This window comes from Dendrobates tinctorius, unplaced genomic scaffold, assembly GCF_039654945.1.
Source record: "Dendrobates tinctorius isolate UK_male_01 unplaced genomic scaffold, ASM3965494v1 ptg000016l, whole genome shotgun sequence".
Lineage (NCBI taxonomy): Eukaryota > Metazoa > Chordata > Amphibia > Anura > Dendrobatidae > Dendrobates > Dendrobates tinctorius.
In genome coordinates, this window is record NW_027361684.1 from 89,093,059 (window position 1) to 89,106,675 (window position 13,617).

General features: G+C 44.4%; 1 protein-coding gene across 10 annotated transcripts in view; it reads right to left on the reverse strand.

Moving 5' to 3' along the window:
• Positions 1-13,617, reverse strand: part of CASK (calcium/calmodulin dependent serine protein kinase) — a 417,331-nt gene that overhangs the window by 84,629 nt on the left and 319,085 nt on the right. For all 10 annotated transcript variants that reach the window (XM_073566047.1, XM_073566045.1, XM_073566050.1 and 7 more), the window contains 2 exons: positions 4,245-4,433; positions 167-245 (listed from right to left, as the gene is read on the reverse strand). In XM_073566047.1, coding sequence (XP_073422148.1) covers positions 167-245; positions 4,245-4,433 — 268 coding nt within the window. The remainder of the gene's footprint in view (positions 1-166; positions 246-4,244; positions 4,434-13,617) is intronic.

Genomic DNA, 13,617 nt, shown 5'->3' on the forward strand with positions numbered 1-13,617 from the left:
TATCAAAGGTTTGGCTTATTCCGATAAATCCTTACAGCATCCTTTTCTAAAACTTCATTAAAAACCCGGTTCATTCATAAATGTGTAGTAAAAGCCAGTCATGCACGAATGTGAAGCGCACGCCAGACGTTACGTGATCGTATAGCCCGTAAGATTGTTACTGTACCTTGCCTGTGAATCATTCCTCCATGCATAATTCTGGCAACAATGCAGTGGTTCAGCTCATTCATCTTTAGAGTTATTCCCTGATGAAAACAAATTCACTTTTTGTCAGGATTTATAGAAACTATAGTCAAAAATTATTAAACAGCAAAGGCAGAGACATCTAGTACTGTCTATCCACGACCCAGAAGACACATGCCTAATGATAGGCCTTTGATCCTGCCAAGTACTTGCGAAACATACAATCTCCTTCCTAACATGTCTTTCAGTAAATGATATATCACCCCTGAAACTACTCTGGAGCAGCTTTTATAGAGCTCTATTGTTGCGCCATTCCCCTGAACAATTATGAATAAATTGACATTTGAGTGTACCATTGTTGTAGGGGTGTGTCTGCTACACACTGACGATGTCAGTACTGATTCTAAGAGTACAGGGATACAGTCAAGAAGTAACAGAGGAGCAGAAGAATGTAGAACACCAAGAAAAGATGCTCTAGTCTTGTTATTTCATTGTTTAATGGACAAGAATAGAGATTCTCCAGCATGTGTATTTCATAAAGAATGCAAGAATTACAAGTCCATTTTACAGTTTTTACTAAGATGTCAGGACAGCTGAAGGGACCTCCTTTTAGAGGAAATGTCCAGACCTTCATCACCGCTTACCTGTACAGTGAGGACCACCGCAGCCTGCATCTGATGATCGTATGACAAGATTAAAAGAACAAGTGGATTGTTTTTTTCCATTTACTAACCCACAACAGATGCTGAAAGAGGTCACTGTTCGCACCTATGCACCTTTGGTCGGAGCATGTTGGCAAAATTGCCTTCATCGCTTTAACAAAGATGCTGTGGATAGAGTTTGTGATGCTTTCTTTGAACACCAGTGAGTGACGTTACACTGTAAAGGGAGTAGGTGGACAAATTCCGCGCTGCCGACAGAATGCCCGCATGTAAAGTCCCACCACCGCACCACATACACACAGCATACTCATCTCTCCGCAAGTTCCCCATAGCACATCCCGGTGACCTGCCCGACGCTTCCTGTCTGAGACAGCGCAGACAGAAAGCTGCCGGCGAGGAAGAGGCTGCCAGGATGTGGTGTGGTGAACTTGTGGAGAGGTGAGTATGCTGTGTGTCTGTCTGTGATGCTTTGTGCAAGTGAGTGGCGTGGTGCTGTGTGTGGAGAGAGAGAGAGATGCGGTGTGTATTGGAGACTGGCAATAATGGGGTGGTGGGGGGAGGACAATGATGGTGGTGGGGAGAGGCAATGATGGAGGTGGTGAAATGGGCAATGATGGGGTGGTGGGGGAGAAAGCAATGATGGTTGTGGTGTAAAGGACAATGATGATTATGGTGGAAAAGACAATGGTGGTGGGAGGAGGTAATGATTGAGGTGGTGGAATGGGCAATGATGGGTGTTGTGGGTTAGAAAGCAATGATGGAGGTGGTGGAAAGGGCAATGATAGGGGTGGTGGGGGAGAAGGCAATGATGGAGGTTGAGAGGGGCTGCATTATACCCTATGGGGGGGTGCATTATACTCTGTGGGGGGACTGCATTATCATCTCAGGGGACTACATTATATTCTGGGGGCTACATCATACTATATGAGGGGGCTACAGTATACTCTATGGGGGTGCATTATATTCCGGGGTGGAGCTGCATTATTCTCTCAGGGGACTACATTATATTCTGTGGGGGGGCTACATCATAATATATGAGGGGGCAGCATTATGCCCTATGAGGGGGCTACAGTATACTCTATGGGGACCTGCATTATATTCTGTGGTGGGGCTGCATTACACTATATGAGGGTGCTACATTATATTCTATGGTGGGGGACTGCATTATACCTTATGAGGGGGTTGCATTATTTTTTGTGGGGTGCTACATTATATTCTATGAGAGGGGGCTGCATTATATTCCGTGAGAGGGGGCTGCATTATATTCTATGAGAGGGGGCTGCATTATATTCTATGAGAGGGGGCTGCATCATTCTATGAGAGGGGGCTGCATTATTTTATGAGGTGGACTGCATTTTTTTATGAGGTGGACTGCATTATATTCTATGAGAGTGGGCCTGCATTATATTCTATGAGAGTGGGCCTGCATTATATTCTATGAGAGTGGGCCTGCATTATATTCTATGAGAGTGGGCCTGCATTATATTGAATGAGAGTAGACTGCATTACATTCTATGAGGGGGGCTACATTATATTCTATGAGGGGGCTACATTATATTCTATGAGGGGGCTACCCCAATCCCTGCTACATAATTAAGACGTGTACTACCTTACAGTATATCATAACCTGATATTAGCGTGTTTCACCACACTATTGGTGGTCTTGTATTTATTTCCATGGAGCTACATAGTGGGCCCCAAGAATAATTTTCTCTGGTGGGCCCAAGGAGCTCAAGTCTGACGCTGTGGAACAGTAAGGTGGTGGTTTATTTCAATGCTGTTGAAGAACATAACCTCTTCAAGAAATAATACGTGTTTTCTCCTGAAGAAGGTATATACGTCAAAACACTTTGAAATAGACCACCACCTTACTGTACCATACGTCTCCATTCTGTCAGCAGTGAGGAATGTATCCACTAACTCCCTTTACAGTCTGATGGTCACTTGCCGACCCGTGGATCCTTACTGTACTGATACTTACTGTATTTCTCGGACAAGACCCTATTTGCGCTGATCTCTCCTACAGTTTCTTGGTTACCTCAACACAGTGAGTCACGTTAGGTGTGGCATGTTGCCTCATCATGTTGGCAAATCAGAACGTTTTTTCCTCTGTTATTCGTTAGTCGCAAAACTGTTCAAAGATGTCCAGGAAAACCGTAGTATTCACAGATTTGGGCCCACTATTCAAATTTTTGACATCTCACACCAAACATCAATTTTCTGGTACTGAAGTGGTGTTTCGAGAGTCAAATGGGGATTTTCAGTTGACCCATATCCCATTATTCTGGGAATTTACATTATTTGATAAATGGAAGCAAGCTCTGTCCGTCAAAGCATAGAAAAAGGCCCAAATGTTCATCAGTTGTTGGTCAGCAACCACGTACAGTAATTTTCGAGTTTAGCTTTGTCCGTCTGTCAGCTCTTGCACACGTCATTTGGTACAGATTGAGCTTCAGAGATTTCAGCACTCACTGCAATCACGTGCAATCTGGTGCAGAATTTTATGCACTACTTCAGGCATTCTGACCGATGGAGGTCTCGTTTTCTTCATGTCTGCAACAGAGACGATTTGATGCCATTTTCAGAACCAGATTCTTGCATTTCCTTAAATTGATCCACTTCTCACATAGTCTTCCACAAATCATTATTTGCTGTTCCAGGAAGAACACCATCTTTCTGACACAATGTGAACAGGAAGGCAAAATAAAGCATGAAAGCTGTACACTGGACGACACTGCAAAGCCAGTAAGAGCAAGGGGTTATGGTCTCCTCCAAAGAGATGGCACTGAAGGTGGGCTACTTTTACATGACACCATCCTGAATATGTACAGCACAAGAAGAGAGGCCAGCAGCTGAGTCTGTAAAATCTAATGCAGGTGTATATTGGAGGAAACCAGTAAGGTTTACCAGGCTGTGTTAGTTTCACTCTGACAGGCACAGGTACTGTTAGGTTAGTGAGATTTTGCCAATAAATATTTATATATAAAATATTTATCACCTATCCACACAAGTTTGGTACCATTGTTTCACGTGAATGGAGCAGGGGTGCAGAGCAAAGGCAGGACCGTCCAAGCTCGGAGGGACGTCCCAGCTCGGCAGCTTCAGCCGATTTCCGCGAAGCACAGATTTGGCAATGGCTAATATTTGTTACCAAGTTCACCCCATTTTACTACTTTCTATTGTACAGATGGAAGAATACTAAAAGTATTCAGCTAAAAGGAATCAATTTTTACAATTCCGACCATAATTTTCCAAAAAAACAAAAACAAAACACAAGCCACAACAAATTCAAATTATACCGTGAAAGGAAAAAGAAAAAATGTACCGTAAATGTTTTTGAAGGCTGAAGTTTTTTTTGCTCGGCTCATGAACCATTATGTATAATTCACAGCATCTTACCATTGGCTCATCTGTATTTTTCTGGAACTGTACTAAACGGACCCGTGTAACATTTTCCATGTCCATGTCCCCATTTGCACTTTCTGGAGAATCTCCGTTTAAGTAGGGAGATGTTGGAGGCGGTGTAACTCGTAATGCTTCGTCACTGTAAACTTCATGGGCTACCACATCATGAGTTTGTAGTAAGGCCTAAAAAGAAGGAAAGAAACACTTTCTATACAGTTTTATATTGTATGTTATTATGCATAGCAAGTACACAGGCAAGGGAAGGTAGTAACAGGTTGATGATTAACATCCACATAAAATGTTCAGATTCTCCAAAGCTGAATCTGTCAAAAGATATATTGAATACTGTGACAAAGATATAACTAGAGTTGAGCGACTTTTGGTTTTTTAGGGTCGCGTTTCGTTTCGTGAAACCAGACTTTTCCAAAAGTCGGGTCGAGCAAGATCGTCCGATTATAGGGAAAAGTCGGGGTCGTCCCGAAACACGAAACCCAATGTAAGTCAATGGGGAATAAAAGTCGGCAGTGAGAGGAGGACAGGAAACACACCAACAGTGCCCATTTGAATGCCAAAAGCATCAATTCTTCTTACTTAAGCTTGTCAACCTTAATTAACTTCATAATACAAGTTACGCACTGAAAAATGGGGGTTATTTGGATACAGACTGTGGGGGGGGGAGGGCTGGCTCCAGGTTTTCATGTGCCCTGGGCGAAAGAGCGCCCCTTTAACACATACCACAACTCATCATGCTCCGATACGGCAGAGAAATAGCGGTATAGTACAATGAAAAATACCTCACTTTTTACATCTCATGACGAGGCCCATCTATTTCTCCATACAGAATCATTGGTCCCATATAATGTTTGAAACAGTATATGATGAGCTCCACATAATGCTACAGTATATGTTGGTCCCCATGGATGAAGCTCTACTGTCTTATGGGCCCAAATAATGCTCCAAACATAATGGGCCCCATTTCTAATGCTCTAGTGTATAATGGGCCCTGTAAATGCTGCTCCAGTGTCTGATGTCCACCTTTGGAATGTTCCAGTGTATGGTGGGCCCCATCTATCATTCTCAGACGGTGTTAGGCCCAGTATGGATTGCACGTGATTGCACAAAGGTGAGAAAGGGTACCGTATCCCCAGATAACATGTATGGATAGCGTACACATTCAAAATATATGTCTCAGGAGGCAGGCTCAGACGGTGTTAGGCCCAGTATGGATTGCACGTGATTGCACAAAGGTTAGAAAGGGTACCGTATCCCCAGATAACATGTATGGATAGCGTACACATTAAAAATATATGTCTCAGGAGGCAGGCTCAGACGGTGTTAGGCCAAGTATGGATTGCACGTGATTGCACAAAGGTTAGAAAGGGTACCGTATCCCCGGATAACATGTATGGATAGCGTACACATTTAAAATATATGTCTCAGGAGGCAGGCTCAGACGGTGTTAGGCCCAGTATGGATTGCACGTGATTGCACAAAGGTTAGAAAGGGTACAGTATCCCCGGATAACATGTATGGATAGCGTACACATTCAAAATATATGTCTCAGGAGGCAGGCTCAGACGGTGTTAGGCCCAGTATGGATTGCACGTGATTGCACAAAGGTTAGAAAGGGTACCGTATCCCCAGATAACATGTATGGATAGCGTACACATTCAAAATATATGTCTCAGGAGGCAGGCTCAGACGGTGTTAGGCCCAGTATGGATTGCACGTGATTGCACAAAGGTTAGAAAGGGTACCGTATCCCCGGATAACATGTATGGATAGTGTACACATTCAAAATATATGTCTCAGGAGGCAGGCTCAGACGGTGTTAGGCCCAGTATGGATTGCACGTGATTGCACAAAGGTTAGAAAGGGTACCGTATCCCCGGATAACATGTATGGATAGCGTACACATTCAAAATATATGTCTCAGGAGGCAGGCTCAGACGGTATTAGGCCCAGTATGGATTGCACGTGATTGCACAAAGGTTAGAAAGGGTACCGTATCCCCAGATAACATGTATGGATAGCGTACACATTCAAAATATATGTCTCAGGAGGCAGGCTCATACGGTGTTAGGCCCAGTATGGATTGCACGTGATTGCACAAAGGTTAGAAAGGGTACCGTATCCCCGGATAACATGTATGGATAGCGTACACATTCAAAATATATGTCTCAGGAGGCAGGCTCAGACGGTGTTAGGCCCAGTATGGATTGCACGTGATTGCACAAAGGTTTGGCGCCCAACGTGGGGAGAGAGCGGAACCACTCTCTCCTCACATGTCGGCGCAGGAGGCAGAGTTGAAGGCACTCACTGAGGCGTGTAGAGCCGCTGCAGGTAAAGTCGCCAAAACTGTCGTAGCTGCTTTTGTTCTGACCAAGCGTCAGCTGTCCATATCACCAGTGAGTCCGAATTGTGAGGTTTCTCGCCCTTCAGTTCACAAGCGCTTGGAGACAAAGTGACACACACACTGGTCGTGGCTAAATCACTTTATCTGACGTAATGAAATATAAGACATGTTTTTATACCATTTACAACAATATGTGACTCTGGAGCTCATTCCAACTCCAATTTTGTACGCGCTGAAAGATTTGTGCATTTTAAAGCAACAGTACTTAATTGAAGTTGGAAGTTAAAAGTAAAATATGGTGCCTAATTTAGAAGGAAATTGCAAGTGATTGATGGTCATTGTAAGTGATTGTTTGGTCATTAATGTGTTTGAACCTGCTTCTAGTTGTGTGATTGATTTGTATAGCAAATTGTGTATCAACAGAGGAGGTAGCCGACTGTACGGCTGATAAAGTGGGTTAGAGTCCTATCACACCTGGGACTTCTTACTTTAGTCAGCAGGTTTTATTGTTGTGGGTGAGAGGCGAGGGTGAGGAGCCCTCTGGATATACCTTGGCAGGCTCACTCTGACTTGCTAAGTGTGGCCTGTAAGACAGAGGTCCAGGCACACTGGGAGGGCATTTCAGAAGAAAGGTGAGCTGTCTAAGGTTGAAATAGCCTTCCCACAACAATCCATGGAGCTGGGCTGGAAGGATGCAGGCCTGATCCTATTCTAGCCAGCTGATCTAGCGGGTGAGAGGCAGAGAGCCTTCCCGCTACATCCTGTAGGTCTACCGGGTGAGAGGCAAGGAGCCTTCCCGCTACACCTTGGCAGGCTCTCTCTGACTTGCTAAGTGTGGCCTGTAAGACAGAAGTCCAGGCACACTGGGAGGGCATTTCAGAAGAAAAGTGAGCTGTCGGCAGAAAAAGGTTGAAGCCATGGCAACTTTTTCTGTGTACCGTCGGTGCCCCCAATGAGATCCAAGAGAGCTATGCAAATTGAAAAAGACAGAGAAGAAAGGAAGCAGTAATACAGGTTGGACCAATTTAAAAAAAAAAAAAGGCAAAAATACCAGAGTGTGAATGTTTGGATGTACAAAAAGGCACAGACAAGGGAAGAAAATAGCAAGTGAATAAATGATGCTTGAGAATGAATGTGCAGCAGTGTGGAAGGTGTATTATGAATGTTTTGATTGACAAAGAGTAACCAGAGACTCAGACAAAACAGATGGACTTGTAAACACTGTGATCAGACTCAGACAAACCCAGACTGAATAGCTACTTGTGTGACCTGTGCTACTGACCTAAGCGAGTTGCGCTAAATCCTGTCCAGACAAGATCATATGTAGTGACATAAGAAGCTGACATAATAGAGTGGGTAGTGGGGACATTGACCTTTGAGGAGTAAGCTGACAGTAGACATCAGACGACCAACCCCATCAGTGCGACTAGAATAAGAAAGATGCAGGTGTATTATCCCTGGAGCCCCTCTGACCAGCTAGCTTTGTTGAAACAGTTGCCTGACCCTGAAGACCAACCATTCCCATTTTACAGACACATACAGGAAATACAGCAGACATATAAGTGTACCTGGGCAGACCTAGAGAGGTTGGTGAGTTTAAAGGCAGGTGACGCACTAGGACATATAATTAAGACACACACAGATGTGACAAAGAATCAGGCTTGGGGCATGGATGATAAATCTGCACTGTCTGGGGAGACGTACTGTGAGTCACTAAGACAATGGGCTGCAGTGGAACAATCAGAGCAGTCTGTACTCCTGATTAACGTGACACAGCAAAGAGGAGAGAGTGTAGAGATGTACTTTGGACGGTTACAGCTGAAATGGGCAGACATGGGGTACATTTGCATAAACCCACTTGATGTTAGAATACTGGTGAATACATTCATTTACGGTATGAACAAAGACATGTAGATCCGAAAGACCTCCTTAAGGTAGCTAAAGAAATTGAGCAAACAAGGACAATAAGACGACCTGTCATGTATGTTGGAGCACAAGGAAAACAGTGGAGACGTAGTAAGGTACCAAGGGACCTAGAAACAGTGAGGTGCTGGAATTGTGGTACTTACAAAACTTATTGTTAGTGACAATACCCCTATGAATTTACTGGGAGCAGATGTGCTGAGTGCGATCTCGGCCACCATACAGTACTCTCCTGAGGGTATTACAGTCACAAGTCCCCTCTCAGATAAACATTTGTGTAAGATTGCGGCAATGGTGTATATGACAAAAGCGGTGAAACTAACACCTGACACCAAAATGCCTGAGGATGTGGAAATGGGACAGGTGCCAGACACTGTTTGGGCAAGGGGAAAAACGGATGTGGGTCAGTTGCCCATTCCCCCTGTCATGATTAAAATGAAAGAAGGAACCACTCCCCCTTGTTTAAAGCAATACCCCTTGAGCCTAGCAATATCAATAGCCAAATCAATTGCCCCGAGCAGAGATATTAGAGAGTATGTTAAGGCAGGGGTTCTGGTGCAAAGAAACCCCCCCTTTGGACTGCAAAGATCTTCCCCCTGTGACACCACTTTGTATCCCATTAGGAAAAAAGAGAAAAAAAAAAAAAGGAACTCAAGGGTTTGCTGACACTTACAGAAAGGTTCATGACTTAAGGGCTATTAATGATGATACAGTGAGTGTGACCTCAATCGTCCCTAACACACACACACACAATATTGTCACAGATCCCAGTAATGTCAAAATGTTTCACAGTCATTGATTTAGCAGGTGCATTTTTCTCTGTACCCCTGCACACAGACTGTCAGTATCTTTCTCCTTTACTCATAGAGGTGAACAATATTGTTGGACAGTTCACCCACAAAAGGGGGAAAGAAACCCCCTGCCATCTATTCAGCAGCGATGGCAGGGATCCTTGAGTAGTGGCAATCACCTCATCCGCTGATTGTACTATTACAGTACGTGGATGACCCTAAGGGTTGCAAGGTCTCACGTGACAAATTACAGTATTACAAACAAAAGGTGACATTTGTTGGGACATTATATTGCCGAAGGTACCAGACACCTGACAGGAAACAGGCAATTCAAGATCTCCCTCTACCCAGGTCACCTAAGCATCTATGCATCTTCCTAGGTTTAGTGACCCGGGACCTCACACAAAATTGATTGTGTCTGTGCGGTAGGAGCAGCCGCACTACTAGGAAAGGCATGTGAGATCACACTGACGTTTCTTTTGACAATCTATTCCCCACATGACATCCATGCCATACTCCTACAAGTTCAACCAAAACATCTGTCTATGGCCAGACAGCTCCGACTTGAGTGTGCTCTACTAATTCCTGAGTATGTCACCCTCAAAAGATGTAACGTTCTGAATCCAGCCACCCTCCTGCCTGTGGATTCAGAAAAGGGGGAATTGGTGACCGTATTAGTGAGTGAGGAAGGATACTTTGACATGACGCATGAACATGTCTGCATAGAACTGATGAGTCAGGAGACAGTTGGGTTTGCACACGTTCATGAAAAACCTGTTCCTAATGCAGACTTTGAGTTTCTTTTTTGTAGATGGCCCCAGATACCACCAGGATGGACGATTCTACACTGGGTATGCAGTAGTATCCTCACATGAGGTAATCCGAGCGGAACCACTCTCTCCTCACATGTCGGCGCAGGAGGCAGAGTTGAAGGCACTCACTGAGGCATGTAGAGCCGCTGCAGGTAAAGTCGCTAATATTTTCACAGATTCGAAGCCCATTAAAAATGCAGAGCTGGTGAAACAATTGATGGAGGCATTGATGTTACCAGTCCAGGTTGGCATTGTCAAGGTAAAAGCACACACAAAGGTGACTCCGTGGAGGTAGAGGGCAATAGAAGGGCGAACAAGGCTGCTAAAATAGCACAAGGTGGCCTAGAGAGAGCAGTGGATGGTGGCAGGGAGTCAGCGTATTCCAGCCACATTGGGTCTAGATGTCCTGAAATCCCTCCAGTAAAAGGCTGCCCAAACAGAGAAGGTACACCGGGGGAGACTGGGAGCTGAGCTGAACTCAAATGGAGTATGGGAGAATAAGGATAAAATGTGCCCACCAAAGTCCCTGTTCCCAATCATGGCGCAAGCAGCACATGGCCCCAATCACACCTCAAAAAGTCACATGTGTGCCATGGTAGATGCCTTCTGGATCGCTCCTGGTTTCAGTTACGCAGCCGCGAAACTTGTACAATCATGCCTCATCTGTGCACAGCACAACCCAGGTAAAACAGTAAAAGTCCCTAAGAAAGCGACACCTAGGCCTCTCTACCCGTTTCAGAGACAGCAGATTGACGACATACAGCTACCAAGGTAGGAGTGTATGCAAATATCCCAGTATGTGTAGATCTCTTCTCTGGTTGGCCGGAAGCCTATCCGGTAGAACGTGCAAATGCTAAAATGACTACAGACAAACTGATGAAAGAACTGATCTGCAGGTATGGTGTCCCAGAAGCCACAGAAACAGATAGGGGTACACACTTCACGGGAGAAATAATGAGGGCAGTCATGCAGGCCCTGGGTGTACAGCAAACATTTCATACACCATATAGGCCACAAAGTAGTGGGAAAGTGGAAAGACTAAATGGGACACTTAAACTGAAAATTCAAAAGGCCATGGCAGACACAGGAAAGAGCTGGGTAGAGTGCTTGCCTCTTGCACTCTTTTCAGTTAGACACACTCCAAATAGAAAGAGAGGCTTGTCTCCCTTTGAAGTCCTGTTTGGTAGTGCACCAAAGACTGGTCTGTACTTCCCACAGGTGCTACAAATGCAACACGGTTGTATGTCCAGGCCTAGCAGGAAAGACTTAATGTGGTGCATAAACATGTGTTCTCATACATTCCAGATCCTAATGCCAGTGCAGATGTGCATCAGCTGAATCCAGGTGATTGGGTGGTTATACGCAGACACGTGAGAAGGATCCGGGACCCACGATTTGACGGCCCCTTCCAAGTCCAGCTGACCACATCCACTTCAGTAAAACTTGAGGGAAAGTCCACCTGGATCCACGCCAGTCACTGCAAGAAGGTCCTGTCAACAGCAGAATGACTGTTCTCCTCATCACCTTGCTGGCAGTGACAGGGTTACTGCACTCTACAGAGACACAGGACAAACTCTTAAATGCTGATTGGGACAACAAACTTATTCGGCATCATGCTCTTCTTATAAAGGACATGGAAGGACAGAAACCGAAAGACTTTTGGATCTGTATACACAGCCCTGTATCCGCGAGGACTATGCCGTTCTTAGCCTTACCTCTGGAGACATGGGAGGTATTAACCCCACACTGCATATACAATGAGACTTGGACTCAATCTAGGTGTGCCCCGTGATATATCTGCCTCAATGACTATAGTCGAATGGGCCGCTAATCGCTGGTTTCAGTTTAATATAACGCGGCCTAAAGGTACAAATGTGGTGGCGGGAATATGATTCAGATGTCGGAAATATGGTCGCCAGGAGGAGGACTGAAATCCCTCACTCAGACCCTATTCCCAATGATGGACGGTGGTTCAGTCTTCAACACACTGGAGCAGACACCTGTGGTGAGGACAATAATTGCTTCCGCATATACACTCATGATCAAACACAGGTTAATAAGACGATGTACCAGGATGGTATTGAAGGCTGTAGAGCTTCTATGGGTAAAATAATAAGGAAAGAAAGGGGTAAATGTACATCTGGTATAAGGGGAAAACCAATGAATAATACTTGGTGTGCCCATAAGCCTGCAGTAGGTCAGGACTTTTGAGTTTATACCAATGTATACAGACCCCGGGTCACGTTTGTGTTCTCCCTGAAGGAGTATTCTTGGTTTGTGGACATCGAGCCTACAAGTGGGAAGGCCAGACATAAGAGGGGTCTGCACTCTTGCTAAACTGACACCAGCCACTTTCATAGTTCCTCATAGTAAAATAGACACAGCAGCAGTCCCAATTCACACTTTGTATAGAAGGGCTGCAGACAATAAGCCCCAGCCAAATGGTAGGCCGCATCTAGTAGAGATGGGGATAACAAAATATTCAGTAGTATGCTAATATACCCCTTCATAACACAACTGTGGGATAAATTAGTGGAAGGTACCGACTACCTGGACGATCTGATTTTCCAGATTCTTGAAGTTCTAAATGAGACTAATACAATACAGAGACAATTAATGACAGTTACTAACCAGCATTCTATAGTACTAGATTACCTGACAGCAAAAGGAGGAGGAATGTGTCAAATAATTGGTCCCACCTGTTGTGACTATATTGACCCTGCTGGCAATCTCCAGATCGGGGCCAGTATAGACAGAATAGGTGAACTTAGAGACCAATGGTTAAAACAACACAGCGCAAAGAGAGACTCCTGGTGGGGTAACACATTCTCTTTCCTAAATCCAGTAAATTGGTTTAATGGCTTAGTAGGATGGATTTTTGGCATTATATAGACTTGTATGCAAATTTTGTTGGTTTGCTTATTGCTTTATGTAGCCGTAAAAGCGCTAATATATGTATTACTTAAGCTACTGAATAATGTATGCATAAAAAAAGAATCTAAGGCTGAACCTTCTGTAGTGTACCATAGACCCCAGGTGGCCATTGCTGATGGGGAAAGTGAGTGTCCACACTGAGGGTGGATGGGCGAAGCAGTTAGGAAGCCCCCTTATGGGTACTAGACCCATGAGACAGTAGCTCCTATGTGGACATCAGCTGACCCTGTGGCAAAGGTTATACCATTTACAAAAGGGGGAAATTGATATAGAAGAGTTAATGGTTTGCTTTTATATCCCTTTAAATGCCTTTAAGACTTCAATTGCCTTTTGCCTTATTATTGCTAGAATTATTCTTATGTAGACTAGTAGTCTCTGTCTTCAAGGAAACTATACTTGTTATCATATTTATTCTCAACAACATGTTCTGGCTATATTGTAAACAAGATACGACCCTGAGGTGATGGTGGGGGCCAAATGAGCTCCACATATTGAGTCACATATTGCTGTAAATGGTATAAAAACATGTCTTATATTTCATTACGTCAGAT